The sequence below is a fragment of the Notechis scutatus genome, chromosome 6, assembly GCF_049901735.1.
Source record: "Notechis scutatus isolate UNSWTSFEM ecotype Mainland chromosome 6, rNotScu1.2, whole genome shotgun sequence".
Taxonomy (NCBI): domain Eukaryota; kingdom Metazoa; phylum Chordata; class Lepidosauria; order Squamata; family Elapidae; genus Notechis; species Notechis scutatus.
The window spans coordinates 78666746-78684641 of record NC_142014.1 but is presented as its reverse complement, the minus strand read 5'-3'; the positions used below and the strand labels follow the sequence as shown (position 1 = coordinate 78684641).

The window sequence follows — 17896 nt, the reverse complement described above, 5'->3', positions numbered from 1 at the left end:
CTCTGGGAGGCCGAAAAAGGCCTCAAACAGGCCAAAAATCAGCTGTGAGGCGTGCGCAGTGAGGTAAGTTTGCCTGCAGCTCACATGCCGGCACAAATGGCTCACATGCCAGCACAGGTGGCACGCGTGCCATAGGTTTGCCATCACGGATCTAGACATTAATATTAATATACAGATTAGATGTGTAAAAGGTTCGAAGAAATCTCTTTTTTGGGGGGGTTAATTTGTCTTGGTCTCTCTGCCCAATGTGGAAACATTACAGGCAGAAATACAATCCGTTGCATTTTTTTAAAGCCGCCATCTGATGCTGGTGGGGGCGGGAAATGGCTTGATCAATCAGAATTTAATTTCTTGTCCACCTCATTACACGGCTGATGCATCAGAAATCTGTTTTTGATCGACGGGGGTCCTTATTAAAAGCAAAGAGGCACGGGCTCCATAACGACACACCTCAGGATCTTTTAACAAGGATCTTTGTGCAACCCAGATTTTCGCAAAATGCCACTGGAAAAACATCTGTAGACAGTCAGTGGCCTGTTTTGCCTGAGGGCACAGCAGTTTTAGTAACATTTATTTAACAGAACAGAATAACGGAGTCGGAAGGGACCTTGGAGGTCTTCTAGTCCAACCCCCTGAGACCACCACTGGGCCACATGAAGGGATCTGTGGGGCTTCTGTCCACAGAACTGTTCTGGCCCACGGCCTTTTCCAACAAATCAAACACAATCCAAAGGGAACAGAAACCTTGTAATGCTCCTGCAAAATAATTAGCTATGATAAGCACAAGCCTTGCCAAACTGTGCGAGGCTGGCCAAAAGATAAGAGACAAGAAATAATTTGCAATACAAGAATCTTCAAACACAAACTCAGGATATACTGGAATTTCAAAACGTCTTTGCCTTCTGCAAAGAAGGTTAGTTTCACAGCTGGCTTTTATCCTCTGGAAGGAGGGGCCGTTACCTTGCAGCCTTACTCCCGAGTCGCCCGTGCTGTTATAACTGATTGCTCATAGGAAAGAGCAATCCTGCATGCACGCGCACTTGGCACTGACTCCTTGGGAACCTCATCATCGCTGCTGCCAGCCCCCACAATCTCTAAAGGCAGCAGTCCACTCCCTAATGGTCCTGGCCCCTCATCTGAGTCCTCGCTCTCCTCAGCCGTCCACACCTGCTGCCGGATAACCACAACAAGAACTCAAAGAGAAAACAACCTCCTCCTATGGATTTTTGAGTAACGCACATGGGAATTCAACGTTCGGCCCTCTTTCCCACCCGATATCATTTGATATCTAATTCCCCTCTTTCAAACGCCCTATAACAACGATGGCTAACTTTTTTGTCATTGAATGCAGAGCGTGCGTGCTCGTGTGTGCCTGCACCCATAATGCAATGCAAGCGTGACCCCTCGCTGTGCATGCACATGTGATTTCCCCCGCATGCACCATGCGCTTCCGCACATGCACACAAATGCACCTCTGTGCATATGCACGCATCTCCTGTGCACCCCCCCCCCCCACATGCGCGGCAGATATCAGATAATCGGCTGGCAGGAGGCTCACGTGCATGCGCAGTGGACCTGATCCGGGGCTACAGCGCGTGTGCTGGCAGAGATGGCTGTGCGTGCCACTTCCGGCATGCGTGACATAGGTTCGCCATCACGGCCCTATAATCTCTCTGAATTCCCACCAGCAGCCCATAAAAAGGAGCCCAAGATACGCTTGGATTAAGCTCCTCTCGTCTTTAAATTATTTCCCCATCCAAACAGTGCAGGAATCAGATCCAAATTTAAGATAATTGCTTTGCTTAACAGTGATTCTCTCTGCGTTAGCAGTTGGTAACGGAGCCTCCGTTAAGCTCCGTCGGATGGGATGAATCGTGAGAGCCGTGAGTCATTAAGTCCCAGAAATGATTTGTACGCAAGTTCCTTTTTTCCAATGTCTTTGGCGCTGCAGCAGCTGCAGGATTCGTAACGAACAATTTCGCATTCATTTCACATCTTGAGATGCTGTGATTGCCAAGTTGGTCCAAAGCAGAGGTGGGGGAAACGTGGCCCCCTTTACAACCTGTGGACTTCAACTCCCAGAATTCCCGAGCCAACATGGCCCCTTTATTACAACCTGTGGACTTCAACTCCCAGAATTCCTGAGCCAACATGGCCCCTTTATTACAACCTGTGGACTTCAACTCCCAGAATTCCTGAGCCAACATGGCCTCTTTATTACAACCTGTGGACTTCAACTCCCAGAATTCCTGAGCCAACATGGCCCCTTTATTACAACCTGTGGATTTCAACTCCCAGAATTCCCGAGCCAACATGGCCCCTTTATTACAACCTATGGACTTCACTCCCAGAATTCCTGAGCCAACATGGCCCCTTTATTACAACCTGTGGATTTCAACTCCCAGAATTCCTGAGCCAACATGGCTCCTTTATTACAACCTATGGACTTCAACTCCCAGAATTCCTGAGCCAACATGGCCCCTTTATTACAACCTGTAGACTTCACTCCCAGAATTCCCGAGCCAACATGGCCCCTTTATTACAACCTGTGGACTTCAACTCCCAGAATTCCCGAACATGGCTACCTTGGGAATTCTGGGAATTGAAGTCCACAAGTCATGAAAGAGCCATTGTTCCCCATGCCTGGTGCAAAGCATCATAGGGATGTTGTTTCCTGGAGAAATTCAGTGTAGGTTGTCCTCGACTTAGGACACAATTGAATTCAACATTTCTCTTGCTAAGCGAGACAGTGGCTAAGTGAGTTTTGCCTTATTTTACAACGTTTCTTGCCACTGTGGTTAAGCGGATCACTGCAGTGGTCACGTTAGCAACACATTTGTTAAGCGAATCTGCCTTCTCCCTTCACTTCGCTGGTCAGAAGGGGATCACGTGACCCCAGAGACACTGCAATCGTCATAAATAATGAATTGGTTGCCAACCCTCCTTGAACCCTTGGCCACAGGGATGCTACAATGGCTGTGGAATGGTTGTGAGTCTCTGCTTTATTTTTCTCTCACCGCTGTTTTTGAGGATCACCTGTGCTAAAAACCTTGGGACTTGGTTTACAAACTTCAGAAGTTGTGGGTGCTTTTCAAAAGGAGGCTGGACGGAGAATATATATTTAATAATTCGTATAATCACAGCTGGGAGATTGGCTTATGCACAACAATGGAAAGGTAAAGATATTCCAAATGAATCAGAAATAATTAGGAAAATCTGGATGTGCGCAGAAATGGACACATTTACAAAGGAATTAAAAAATAAGGATGAACCGGATTACCTCAAAGTCTGGGACAAGTTTTATGGTTGATTAGAAAAGAGGAAGAAGGATCAAGACAATAAGAAATGATTAAATGTGTGTGTGTGTGTGTGTGTGTGTGTGTGTGTGTATTAAATATACATATAGAATGTAAATGTATTATTTTTATATGTACTTAGCAATGTAAGACAAATATGTGGGTTAGGAGGATTGTACCATGTTCAGTGTTTTTAATGTATCTTTTTGTTTGTGTTTGTTCAATAAAATTTAAAATTAAAAAAAGGAGGCTGGACAACCAAACCGTTCATCTAAAATGGTGCAGGGTCCCCTTCTTGAGCAGGGGGTTGGACTAGGAGACCTCCAAGGTCCCTTCTGACTCTGTTATACTCTTCGTTGGAGTCTTGGGGGGGGGGGGAGGTGTACCATTTCACCTGTGAGAACCATTCTTTGAAGCCTTGGGTGTCTTCTTTTTGTCTCCTCCTTCATCCAGGCGATACAAGGCTGACCCTGTCTGTGTCGATCTGCAGAACCAGATCTTCCAGTGCTATCAACAGAACCCAAAGGAGACCCTCAGCTGCTCAGCTCTGGCCACCGAATACTTCAAGTGTGTCCGGCATGCTCGGCAGGTGGGTGCGAAAGTGGAGGATTGCGATGGGAGGACCACAGAGATGTGGGATTCAGCCGGTTCTGACCGGTTCTAGAGAACCGGTAGCGGAAATTTTGAGAGTTCGGAGAACCAGCCAATCCCGCTTCTGGCCCCGCCAACCCCATCTCTTCTCTGCCTCCCACTGAGTCCCAGCTGATCGGCTGGGTCTTCTTTGGTTGCCTTGCCCAGGAGAACGGAGCTGGAAAGCAGGTTAGTGGGGTGGGGGAGGGAAGGGGGATTTTGCAGTATCCTTCCCCTGCCACACCCACCAAGCCACGCCCACCAAGCCACACCCACAGAACAGGTAGTAAAAAAAATTGAATCCCACCACTGGATGACCACGCCCAACAAACCCTAACTCACCCCATTATATTATATCATATTATGCAGGCCAGTTTGGTCCAGTGGTTAAGGCACCATGCTAGAAAGTGGTAGACTGGGAGTTCTAGTTCCGCCTTAGCCATGAAACCCGGCTGAGTGACTTGGGGCCAATCCCCAGGAGACAGTGAGTTCTAGTTCTCGCCACCTCACAGAGTTGTTGATGTGGGGAAAATACGTCCTAAAAACTGTTTTCCGGTGTCATCCGGTGTCTTGTAACATTTGGCCAATTTTAACTCCACTGGGGGCGTGGATCCTGGATTTTGGGTGCTTTTTCTGTAAGTTGGCCCACTTGAGGCACCTTGGGTGAAAACGTTTTGTCGTAACACACACCTAACGATGTGCTCAAAACCACATCCCTAAAACTGAGCCCTGAATCAGATGTCGGATGCTGCGTTCGCTGCTGGGCTGTGGATTGACCACATCTGATCTGTGCTCCAAGACTTTCTATAGGAGAAGAATAGGCAGAGCTGGGGGTGGAGTGAAATGCATCATTAGCTTAGAACGGTGATGGCAAACTTATGGCACCCGAGCCCCAGCCAAACTTACCTGCACTGCGCATGCGCGCACCTCCCAGCTGATTTTCGGCCCGTTTAAGGCCGTTTTCGCCCTCATGGAGGCTCAAGGGAAGCCTCTGCAGCCTCTGGAGGCCGAAAAATGGGCCTTCCCAACGCTGCATAGGAAATACCAGAAGTGCCGAAACGGGCCCATTTTTTGGCCTCCTGAGGCTGCAGAGGCTTCCCTTGAGCCCCCAGGACGGTGAAAACAGCCTCCCCCAGGCTCCAGAAGCCCTCCGTAGGCTGAAAACGGGCACTTCTGTATTTCCGGAAAGCCTGTTTTTCAGCCTCCAAAGGCTGCAGAGGCTTTTCTCAAGCCTCTGGGAGGGTGAAAATGGCCTCAAACGCGCAGAATATCAGCTAGGAGGCGCGCGCATGTGCAGTGCAGGTAAGGGGGCGTATTGCATGTGCATGCCACAGGAGGGGCGGGGCGCATTTTATTGTGGGTTCCAGCACTCACACATGCGCTATCGCACACGCGCGCACTTTTGGCACCCCACAACAAAAAGGTTCGCCATCACCGACTTAGAATCATTGCATTCCCACAAGCGGTCCACGTCGAATCCCTGTGATGATCCAGGGTGGGATACAAACAAACACAGTCACAAAAACCCGGTGAAGCCCCTTTTATTCCTTCACTTTGCTTCTAAGCTCCAAATATCCTTGACAGAAGACAAAAAACTCCCCCACAGTTACAAGAAGGAGGAAAAAAGCAACACAAACCAGGCAAGATAAGGGCTGGAGGACGTCCGCAGATAACAGAACACACACTGGGAAGGACGCCAAACTCAGAAAGGAACCATAAACTAGAGATATTTCCATGCTTTGTTTCCAGCACTGGCCCATACGCATGTCCGTCCTCTTATTCAGTTCTCACACCTGCAGCCCATGAAGAGGATCAAGGCCCCTTCCTCCCCCGTAGACCATGCCATTCAGGTCTCTCCCTTATCCTCTCCTCCCTGCGTGCCCTAGGATGGAGAGGGGATGGGCCTGGGTCCTCCTCTGACTGCTCAGCCGGCCTCTGCCCTTCCCCAGCCTCCTCCACAACCTCCGGAGCCACACTCCCACTCCCTGTCAGTTGTTCCTCCTCTCCCTCAGAATCGGTCTCCACCAGGGGCAGGACAATCCCTCCTGAATTCCATTAACCCTTTTCCGGAACCAATTTCGTGCTGAACTTGATAGTGGGCCAGATTCTTACCCGTAGGCTGGAGTACAAGTAGTCCTCGACTTACGGTCATTTGTTTAGTGACCGCTCAAAGTTACAATTGCCCTGAAAAAAAAAAATGACTTGCCACCATTTGTCACACTTAACAACCATTGCTGCATCCCCATCCTCGTGTGATCAAAATTCGGACGCTTGGCCACCGGTTCCTATTTATAAAGGTTGCAGTGTCCCGGGGTCATTCATTCCTCTTTTTAATGACACGCGACGTCAATGGCCTGATTTACTTAACAACAACATGATTCGCTTAGAACTGATTCGCTTTATGGCGAGAAGGTCGTAAAATGGAGCAAAAAAAACCCCGCTTACCGGTGGAAATTTTGGGCTCAGTTTTGGTCGTAAGTCGAGGAGTACCCTAACCAGATTCTTTGCGCCTGACACGTTCCCTTGATGGACCGTTGCCCAGCCGTCCTCTGAAATCATCCGCCGTTCGTCATTTTGCGAGTTTTTTGTTCCCTTCTCATCTTCTCACAAAGAGAATTGCAAAGTGGCTTTCCGCCAATCCAGTAAGATTGCCAGCCGCGGCCACCGCGCATCCGTTTAGCTCGCCGAGTGTCCTGCTTTTCTAAATTAAACACTCTTGTAGTTTTTTGAAAATTATTATTATTATTGTCATCCCATCTCTCCTGAGTTGTCTCACCAGCCAACCTTACTCTCTTTTAAGTCCCTTTCGTACGGACGAAGGCCAATCCAGGAAGGTTGTTTTGGCTGGACAGCCTCTCGTTCTCTTCCTTTTGTTGGCGCTCTGCATGTCCAGAGAGACCGAGCAAGATGATAATGGCCGTGGAGGCAGCCGGCCAGAATTTCTTTTTGTACAGAGTGCATCTCGAGAGTGCCGGAAACTGGCAGCGACCATCTGGAAGGAGCCGGGCAAAAAAGGAAGACAATTAAGGGGCCTCTGTACTCACGCTGCTTTCCTGGCATTTATTTCCAAGTTTCCCGTTCGATGCTCCCCGTTTGTAACTCTCTCAACAGAAGAGAAACGGAGGATGCTAGTCGCCGGCACGGGAAAACACGTCAGAGGCGGTTTTCTCGGGAGCCTTTCCCCACTTGTGCCTGGATGTTTCGGGGGGAGTGGGCGCAGTTGGGCAATCTCCCCCCCCCCCCCCGAAAAAAAAACCACTTAGGCATATACAGGTGGTCCTCGGCTTACGATTGTCCATTTAGTGGCTGCTTGAAGTTAACGGCGGCATTGGAAAAAAAGGGACACTTGGCAGTTGGTTCGTATTTATGACGGTCGCAGTTTCCCAGGGTCACACAGAATCATCTCTTGATAGATAGATAGATAGATAGATAGATAGATAGATAGATAGATAGAAGATAGAAGATAGAAGATAGATGAGATAGATAGATAGATAGATAGATAGATAGATAGATAGATAGATAGATAGATAGATAGATAGATAATGGATAGAGAGAAGATAGATAGACGATAGAGAGATAGATTAGGTAGGTAGAGAGATAGAGAGATAGATATAGATGGATAGAGAGAAGATAGATAGAGAGATAGATTAGATAGATAAATAGGTAGATGGATGGATGGATGGATGGATAGATAGATAGATAGATAGATAGATAGATAGATAGATAGATAGATAGATAGATGATAGAAATAGATGGATAGAGAGAGACGATAGATGGATGGATGGATGGATAGATAGATAGATATAAATGGATGGAGAGAGAGAGAAGATAGGTAGGTAGGTAGATAATAATGGAGATAGATATATAAATAGACAGGTACTGTAGATGGATGGACAGACAGACAGACAGACAGAGAGGTTGGGTGGGAGAGAGAGAAATATGTATATATACAGAGAAACAGAGAGAGAGAAACTCTATTATCACTTTGAATGTAGACTAATCGGCATACATTAAAATGAAATTCTCCATTTTGCTGTAGAAAAGGCTCCCCGCCTAGTTTTCTAGCTCTGCTTCTTTATTCTGATCTTTTTTTCTTTCTTTTTCCTCCCCTTGATTCCCCCCCCTCCTTCTCTTTGCAGTGCAACGCTGGCCGGGGAGGCTAATATCCGCAGCGCACAGAGAGCATCCTTCCCTCCCCTTCAATTCTACCCATTGGAAGGATGGGGAGGCGGGTTATTCCGGAACGATCCAGCACTCCATTTACAGCACAGGTGGAAAGGGCACCACCAGAAGATCCCGATCGACGGCTTCGGGCACCGCGGCCCCCAACATTCATCTCATCAGACTAGCAACGACGTAACGCCTGACCCACTTAGTGGTAATTGAAGGGAAGGGAAGACCAAACTGCACCTGTGTCCAGCCTGAGTTAATTTAAGTCCTGTGGACTTCAACTCCCAGAATTCCCCAGCCAGCCATGCTGGCTGGGGAATTCTGGGAGTTGAAGTCCACACAGTTGCCAAAGTTGGATATACCCTTTTTTTAGGGAAAGATCTCCCCTCCATCCCAAATCCCCTTGTCTTCACCGCACCCACCCACCCACCGTCCAAATTTATATAGCGTCCTTTTATTGGATCCCCGGGGAGGGGAAAGGGCGGTTTTAATTTATTTGCAGAACGACCGTCTTTGTCGCTCTGTGAATCCCGGTCGTGCTGGCATCGTGTCCGAGAAACCTCTTGCGGCCCGGAAAGTCCCTTTGATGCGCAAATCATGATTAAGGCGTCTGGTTACATCCCTGTTCGTGCCTGCGGGCTGAAACCAAGTTACCAACAATTATGTATCCGTAATAATAATAATAATAATAATAAAAAGGCATTGTTTCTTTTTGCAAACGGGGCGCGAGAGTTCGGCTGATCTTCTTCCGGGATGGGGAGGAGAATGCAAAAGGGCTCCGGAAATTGTCTCACACACACACACACACACACACACCCTTTGTGACATGCTGAAGCTGCCGTTTATTTTACGGATTGATTAGGAATCGCCCTCCCCTATTACCTACGATTTACTTTCATATTCTCTTTGTATGCCATATTATAAACTAATAAAAAAAAAATAAAACTTTAAAAACGGAATTCCCCCGTCTCTCTCGTAGAGGGGCGCTGGGCAGTGTACATGTAAAACATTAAAGAGATAAAAAACCATATGGGAAATTTGGAAAACAGACCAGGATAGATAATATTCATCCATCCATCCATCCATCCACTCACTAGTAGTCCTTATAACCAGAGTTGAGCCCAATACTTCCATTGTTAAGCCACACAGTTTAAGTGAGTTTAACCCACCTTAAATCATAATGACTGGGGGATTCTGGGAGTTGAAGTCCACCCACCTTAAATTATGATGACTGGGGAATTCTGGGAGTTGAAGTTCGCCCACCTTAGATCATGCTGGCTGGGGGTTTCTGGGAGTTGAAGTTCGCCCACCTTAAATCATGATGACTGGGGAATTCTGGGAGTTGAAGTTCGTCCACCTTAAATCATGCTGGCTGGGGGATTCTGGGAGTTGAAGTTCGCCCACCTTAAATCATGCTGGCTGGGGGTTTCTGGGAGTTGAAGTTCGCCCACCTTAAATCATGCTGGCTGGGGGTTTCTGGGAGTTGAAGTTCGTCCACCTTAAATCATGATGACTGGGGAATTCTGGGAGTTGAAGTTCGCCCACCTTAAATCATGCTGGCTGGGGGGATTATGGGAGTTGAAGTCCAGCCGTTTTAAAGTTGCTACGTTTGAAAAACATAGAGCTAAATGGTGCTTTAAACAATGCCTGATAATGCCAACGATAAGCCAGCCAAATTTATTATGGTTGCAGAACTGCAAACCACGAAAAAGGGAGACCTTGCTAATCCATACGTGAACATGGCTTGGGGATCAAATCATGGCTAACATCTACAATCAGCCTTCTGGAGGCACATCTTGCAAGCTTTTTGCTTTGACATTTCCTGCTAGGCACGGCTTGCTAAATTTTAACTGGAACCTTTGCAAGAATCCAATATTCCTTCCAGCCTCCAAAAGACTTCTCCAGGAGTTATTTAGGCTCGCTCCTCACGGCCACCCCCCTGCTTAATTCATCAAGCCTCCCTCAATCAATGTCAGTTGCCTTAACTATCTTCGATCAGCATCAATCAAGCCGGCAGCAACCTTAAAAGTGAAATTCTACACTCAGCTCTTTTTTTCTTATAAAAGGTTCTTTGTTCACCTGCTTGTTGTTTTCGCAGCTAAGCGTCGCAATAACTCTCTAAGTCAGGGGCCTCTTACCTTGGCCACTTTAAGACCTGTGGACTTCCACTCCCAGAATTCCCCAGCCAGCCATGCTTTGAGATGGGAGGACTTCAATTCCCAGAATTGTGGCCCGCCAGTGGCCAGCGGAGCTGGCGGCAGACTCGGACAGTGAGGAGGTTGGGGAGGAACATGGGCCAGTCCTGGAGTCTGGGGAAGGCTCTGATGAGGGCTCTGTGTCGGAGGCAGAAATGGGGCCAGGGCCATCCAACAGTTATCAGCTGCCTTCGGAGTCGGAGATCAGTGGGGAAGAAGAACAGCTGGAGCCTGTTCCCAATGTGCTCATTCACAGAGCTGCCAGGAGAAGGGAACAGTTAAGGAACAAGGGCCGACTCGGGAGTAAAGCCACAGGTGGACAGTGAGTGGACCCTCCCACAGGGAATAAAGAGCGAAAGGGGAGTGGGGTTTGCAGGAGACAGTTCATTTAATTAGGGTGAAGATTTGTTTGTGGCTCTCAGAGACTCCTTGCCAAGTATTTTCTGGTACAGCCTTGCTCTCGGAAGCTATCGGCCTGGCAACTCTCCAAGCCTGATAACGTCTGTGATTGTAAATCACTCTTGCAGGGACTTTGCTAGATGTGAATGATAGAAATTCACATTAGCCTAATAAAAAGGGGTTTTGTTGGGATTTTGTGAGGCCTAGGTCAGAGCAAAGAGTTCCCCAGCCAGCCGGTCACAAATCACTTTTGTTCAGTGCCGTTGTAACTTCGAACGGTTGCTAAGTGAACTATTGTAAGCCGAGGACTATCAGCAGATGGGAAATTCTCTCATCCTTGACCCATGAGCCAGGAAAATGAGTCATTCTGGGGGGCCTTGGCATTAAGCCTGCACATTTCATCTTTTCTCTCCACTAAGAATACCCACTGTGGGCTGGCAATTTTGGAGCCAGCGGGCTAGCAGGAGGAAGGCCATTCAGGTGGATTAAAAAACTCAGAACCTCACGCCCTTCAAGATTGTAAAACACGAGAGCCCCTATTCAGGAATTCAATTTCATTTACATCTGAAAAGAACTCCGATGCGTTGCCGGAGAGTTGCTTTTGTCGTCACGGTTATAGCCGGTGCATATCGATCTCCCAAAGGAACGATGCAGAATGTCGAAAGCATGGAAGTAAAGGTGGAAGAAGCCCGTCCTGAATTTCTTCAGGTGAAGGTGAGTCCTTAGTTAGGGAGCGTCACGGCGATCACAGAATAAGAAGACTTGGAAGGGACCTTGGAGGTCATCTAGTCCGGCGGTCCTCAAACTTTGCAGTTAGGTAGCCCAGTTTGGTGGGGAGGAGAGGCGAAGCGGACTGGGTTCAGCCGGTTCGGGCCAGTTCTGGCATACCGGTGGCGGAAATTTTGAGTAGTTTGGAGAACTGGCAAATATCACCTCTGGCTGGCCCCACACACCCGCTCCTGCCCTTTCCTGTCCTGTATTCCCTTGGCTTTTTTAAGCTCGGCTGATTCACGCAGCAGGACGGATTGCTGCGCCTCAGCTGAGCTCAAAAATTAGCACCGCTCACCAGCATGGATACGGAGTGCAAGTCTTTGAGCCCTGCGCTCTCAGAACCAGTAGGAAAAGATTTGGAAACCCACCCCTGATGTGCATTCACGTGCAGCTGGACTGCAAGTTGAGCTGCATGCATACGCGTTTGTGCACCGGCCTGTCACTTGTGTGAGTCGAGCTGTGCATGTGTGCGCACTGGCCTGCTGCTTGTGCATCCCGGTGATGAATAAGCTATGGCCCAGTAGTAGGCCATGGACCAAGATTGGGGGACCTCTGTTCTAGTCCAAACCCTTGCTCAGGCAGGAAGATCCTATACAAATGGTTGTCCAAGACCTCCAGTGTTGGAGCACCCACAACTTCTGGTGGCAAGCAGTTCCGCTGGTTAATTCTTCTCACAGCCAGGAAATTCCTCCTTAATTCCAGATTGCTTCTCTCCTGGATGAGAAGTTTCCATCCGTTGCTTCTTGTCCTGCCTTCAGGGGCTTTGGAGAATAGATTGACCCCCTTCTTCTTTGGGGCAGCCCCTTTTGGAACCAAGGGACGTGGTGGCTCAGTGGCTAAGTTTGTCAATCAGAAAGGTCTGCAGTTCGGCAGTTCGAATCCCTAGAGCCGTGTAACGGAGTGAGCTCCCGTTCCTTGTCCCGGTTTCTGCCAACCTAGCAGTTTGGAAGCATGTAAAAAATGCAAGTAGAAAAATAGGGACCCCTTTGATGGGAAGGGAACAGCGCTCCGTGTACCTTCGGCCTTTACTCATGCCAGCCACATGACCATGGAGACGTCTTCGGACAGCGCTGGCTCTGGTCCGAGGGGAACCGCTACCTTTTGGAACCATGGCAATGGATGCCTTTTGCCCCCTTCATCTGGGTCCCTAATGCTTTTTCTGAAGACAGCTGCCACCATCCTCTTCCCTGGGTTTGTTAACATTCAGGTTAGTGTTAGCTTGTTGCAGCGCATTAAATTGCAGCTGTTTGGTCCTTAGCAGCAACTCAGCTCCTGCAAGTGTTCCAAATGTGGCAATTGGAAAGCTGGAAGGAAGAAAACAGAGCTGGACATCTGTCCTTTTATTGCCAGTATATTTCTGGACATGTTTGATGTCTTAAAAGGCCGAAGACTAGAAGTCTAATGGTGGTTTGGCTCTCCTTCGCAGGACCTTGGACAGAACTGGTTCATCTTGCTATTCGTATTTCATTGGTGGGGTCCTTGGTGCTCTCTAAGCTTGATTTGAAATGTCTGTTTTCTTACATTTCATGACCCAACTAGGTAACACAATCAGGGCTAGAAGGGAGTGGGGTTTGTGGAGTAGAGGAGGAGGAGAAGGACTGTGGGATCCCTGGTGCTCTCAACTTCAAGGTTTTTTTTTGCAGGCATTTCATGACCCAACTAGGTAACTCGATCAATGTGAGAAGGGAGTGAGGTTTGAGGAGTAGAGAAGGTGGACTTGTGGGGTCCTTGTGCTCTCTGAGCTTGCGTATTTTCTTGCAGACATTTCATGACCCTACTAGGTAACATCATCAGTGCTAGAAGGGAGTGAGGTTTACAGAGTGGAGGAGTGTGGGGGTCCCTGGTGGTCTCTGAGCTTGGTTGTTCTCTTTCAGACATTTCACAGCCCAACTGGGCAACATCCTCAGCCCTAAAAGGGAGGGCAAGCCACTCTATACCGGTATACAAACAGAGAGAAAATCCCTCCTAGCACTGATGATGTTCTCTAGTTGGGCCATGAAACGTCAGCAAGAAAACTTTTTTTTAGATGTTTTAGTAAGTCTTTTGCCTCAGGGGCCCTTTCTCTCTGGAAAGCACAGTTAATACATCATTTTATACATAAATACAGTCCCATCTGTAAATACCAGAAATGGGATCTGTGCCCTTTTTAATATAAAGTACATGTCTTCCATTATATTTCAGCTTTACTATGTCGAGTTTTATAAAGGTGAAACTCAAGGTGTAAAGGGTAAAATATAAATTTGGGTGGAAGGTTGTTTCTTACCGACACGGCGTGCATTCCTCATGAAGTCCTGTTCACAAAAAATGAACCAAAAAAAAGAGAGAAATGACTGCGTTCCATCTTTGGAATGTTTAAGGAACGAAATCATTTCACATGGATTGATTAAACATTTGGATACAAGTCTTCAATAACTCTTAACATTTCATTATCAAAATGTTACCATCTGTGAAACAGTCGACTAAGTATACAGTAATAACTTTAAAAAAAAAAAATTCTCATCTCCCTGAAATCTCATTTTGCCGGCCTTAATTCAGCAAGTTCATCAATAACCCTGTTTAATTAATCTTGGTTGGGTGTATTTCAGCCCAAATATTCCATCTTCCATTGCAATGACTCCCAAATCTATAATCTTGAGGCCATTAAGGAGCAAAACTCATCGATTCAGCAAGACACCCTTTCAGGAAATCCAAGTATGAAGGGAGAAATGCAAAATCGCAGTCAGCCGTCAACAAATAATACAAAGATTTTGCACTCGGATAAACCAAGTGTACATTTCCAGTAAGAGTAACAGAATAATAAGAGTTGGAAGGGGACTTAGAGTTCTTCTAGTCCAACCATTTATATCTGTATATCTCAGGGGTGGGATTCAAATTTTTTGAGCAACCGATTCTGTGGGCGTGGCTTGATGGGCGTGGCTTTTTTGCAGCACCGCCCCCTCTGGTTTTTTGGGCCTTCTGGGCCTTAGGGAAGCCTCTTGGGGGGAGCGTTTTTGCTCCCAGGAAGTTTTCCTCAGGCCCAGGAAGGCAAAAAATGGAGAGGGGGGGAGCTGCGCCCTCCCCCCTCCATGTTTTGCCTTCCCGGGCCTCAGGGGAGCCCCCTGGGCAAAGCAGTAAGACAGGGAGGGGAATCCCAGCACAACTGATCATAGGAACAGCTGATGATCGGGAGGGAAAAAAAGAAATACCTTAAGTCAGGGGTCCCCAACCACCAGTCCGCGGACCGGTACCAGTCCGTGGAACAAATCCTACCGGGCGCTGGTTTTGCTGGGGCGCCGCCATCTTGTTTGATGAAAAAGTGCTTCCGGTGAGCTTTTCCGGTAGAAAGCTCACCGGAAGCACTTTTTCATCAAAACAAGATGGCGGCGCCCAGCTGATGCCGGTACCGGGCCACGGCATAAAAAGGTTGGGGACCACTGCCTTAAGTGACTGGGCAGGGAAGAACCCAGTCATTGACGTCGGGCACATGCGTGATATGGACTGACTGGGTGAGGAGGGGAGAGGCGGGTGGAGAGGGGTGGGGCCATCCAGGGGCATGATTTGCTGGTTCTCCAAACTCTGCAGAATCATAACAACCGGTTCTATAGAACCGGTCCTAACCAGTAGAATCCTATCTATCTATCTATCTATCTATCTATCTATCTATCTATCTATCTATCTATCGATTGATCTATCTACCTATCTATCAATCTATCATCCATCTATCTATCTACATACCTACCTACCTAAATATCTAATCTACCTGCCTATCTATCTATCTATCATCTATCTCTATCTATCTATCTATCTATCTATCTATCTATCTATCTATCTATCTATCTATCTATCTATCTATCTATCTATCTATCTATCTATCTATCTAATCTATCATCCATCTACCTACCTACCTACCTAAATATCTAATCTACCTACCTACCTATCTATCATCCATCCATCCATCCATCCACCCATCTATCTATCTCTTTCTGTCTCTATGTCCATCTATCATCTCTCTTTTTTTCTATCTATCTATCTATCTATCTATCTATCTATCTATCTATCTATCTATCTATCTATCTATCTATCTATCTATCTATTATCTATCTATCTCTATCATCCATCTATCTACCTACCTACCTACCTAAATATCTAATCTACCTACCTACCTATCTGCCTGCCTGCCTACCTACCTACCTACCTACCTATTTCTTTCTGTCTCTATGTCCATCTATCATCTCTTTCTTTTTTTATCTATCTATCTATCTATCTATCTATCTATCTATCTATCTATCTATCTATCTATCTATCTATCATCTATCTATCTATCTATCATCCATCCATCCATCCATCCATCTACCTACCTACCTATCTAATCTACCTATCTACCTGTCTACCTATCTACCTATCTTTCTATCTATCTATCCAACTATCTATCTATCTATCTATCTATCTATCTATCTATCTATCTATCTATCTATCTATCTATCTATCTATCTATCTATCCATCCATCCATCCATCCATCCATCCATCTAATTGTTGGAAGAATTATCCTGGGTTCAGGTCCAAGTGGGGAAAAAGACACTGGAAACATGGAGGCAGTTTGGAAAGATGGTTTAATGGTGGACAGGACCACATGGCTTGGAGCTCCAAAGTGAAAGGGATGATCACATGCTTCAAGGTGAAGGAAAAGATCAAGAACGAGGAGGAGGGCTGAAAATGCCTGCTTTTATACCCTCTGTTGAGATTTGAATTTGAGCTTGTATTCTGATTGGTTGTCAGACTCCCATGGGGCAACTCTGTAGGCTGTCCTGAGTGCCAGGCTTGGTTGAGCCTTGCTGGATGCCGATGTAATGAAAAGGGCTTTGGGCAATTGTTATAGCTCTACCTAGAGATCTTTGTTATGTAAAATATTTTGGCCCAGGCCTTAATGGCTCACCCATTAACAAAGGTGGGGGTGAGCTTCTACTTCTGAGTTGAGTTTCTACTTCTGAGTTTCTACTCTTTTTAGGGGAAATATTCTGCCTCTTAAATATTTCCTAGGATATTTCAATTTTCTAGGAAAGGAAGGGTGCTAACTTCCTACGTATCTATCTATCTATCTATCTATCTATCTATCTATCTATCTATCTATCTATCTATCTATCTATCTATCTATCTATCTATCTATCTATCTATCCATCTATCCATCTATCCATCTATCCATCTATCCATCTATCCATCTATCTATCATCATCTATCTTTACAAGCAAAAGGCCACTCACGCATCATCACAAAATCTCCAGAACTGTAAAGCCTACAAACTTGAAATTTGGCACGTATGTTCCTCTTGGCTTCTAGGTGCTCGCTAAGAAGGGATTTTTCAAAATGACCATCAGAGCATTAGTATTTCATTATTATTATTTATTATTATTATTATTATTATTATTATTATTATTATTATTATTATTATTATTATTATTATTATTATTATTATTATTATTAACACGCTCTGATGCTAAGGAGTTCTACTCCCCCTCCCCACCTGAAAAGAAATCTCTTCCAAAGGCAAAACCCAAGCAGAGGAGTTTCAGTTTCACAGCAGCACCAAGCAGCTTTAGTACAGAACAGTTGAGCTAAGCTACACACAGGCGCCTTGTTGTCTCCTTACTCACACAGCAAATACTGTTTCAGTTTCCAAACAGCCCTCAACTCTCACAGGATGCTAGCCAGATGAATACCGATAGATGCTGGTAGGCAGAGGCAAAAAAAATAATAATCCCCATGGGTATCGAGCTTGTGTGTGTGTGTAAATAATATGTATTCCTAATTTCTATCCCTTTTATCCAGCCATTGATAAAAGTCCCAAGTTCATAAATATTGTGTGTCTTCTTTTTCTTTTATCTTCAATGTTAATCTGTCCATTTCTGCAGAGTCCCATTTTTTTAAAAAAATTATATTTTCTTCTGTAGGTGTTTCCTCGCTTTTCCAATATTGTGCAAATGCAATTCTTGCTGCTGTTAAAACATGAGATATCAAATATACATTTCCCCTTATCGTATTTTTCTGGCATTTAGGCCTATAGTCCAACCTCCTATTCAAGGAGACAAGATAGCATCTTCCAATACTTGAAGGGCTGCCATAGAGAAGTGAGTATCAATTTGTTGTCAGGGCAAGAAGCAATGGGTGGGAACTTCTCAAAGGAGTTATTTTAAATTTTATATTTATTTTATAAAAAAATCAAGCTAGGACTTACTTTCAGGGTAGGTCATAGCAGCAGAAATTCTGGGTTCCATTGTGGTTGTAGATTGAGGACTAACTGCCACAAGGAATATTTCAGCCCAGCGTCAAAGCGAAAAAGGAAGAAGAGACCAAGGATGGCGAGGTTTCAGGGACATTTCCCTATCTTTAAATGTCTTTATTTAAATAATTTATTGGCCTCCAGTCACCCAAAGCCAAGAAATTGCAATCAATCAGGACGA

General features: G+C 46.0%; 1 protein-coding gene across 3 annotated transcripts in view; it reads left to right on the top strand.

Annotated features, from left to right (window-relative positions):
- Window positions 1-8794, top strand: part of CHCHD3 (coiled-coil-helix-coiled-coil-helix domain containing 3) — a 423433-nt gene extending 414639 nt beyond the window's left edge. For all 3 annotated transcript variants that reach the window (XM_087968922.1, XM_087968921.1, XM_087968920.1), the window contains 2 exons: window positions 3750-3885; window positions 8066-8794. In XM_087968922.1, the coding sequence (XP_087825048.1) occupies window positions 3750-3885; window positions 8066-8089 (160 nt within the window). In that variant the 3' untranslated portion in view covers window positions 8090-8794. The remainder of the gene's footprint in view (window positions 1-3749; window positions 3886-8065) is intronic.
- Window positions 8795-17896: the final 9102 nt, after the last annotated feature.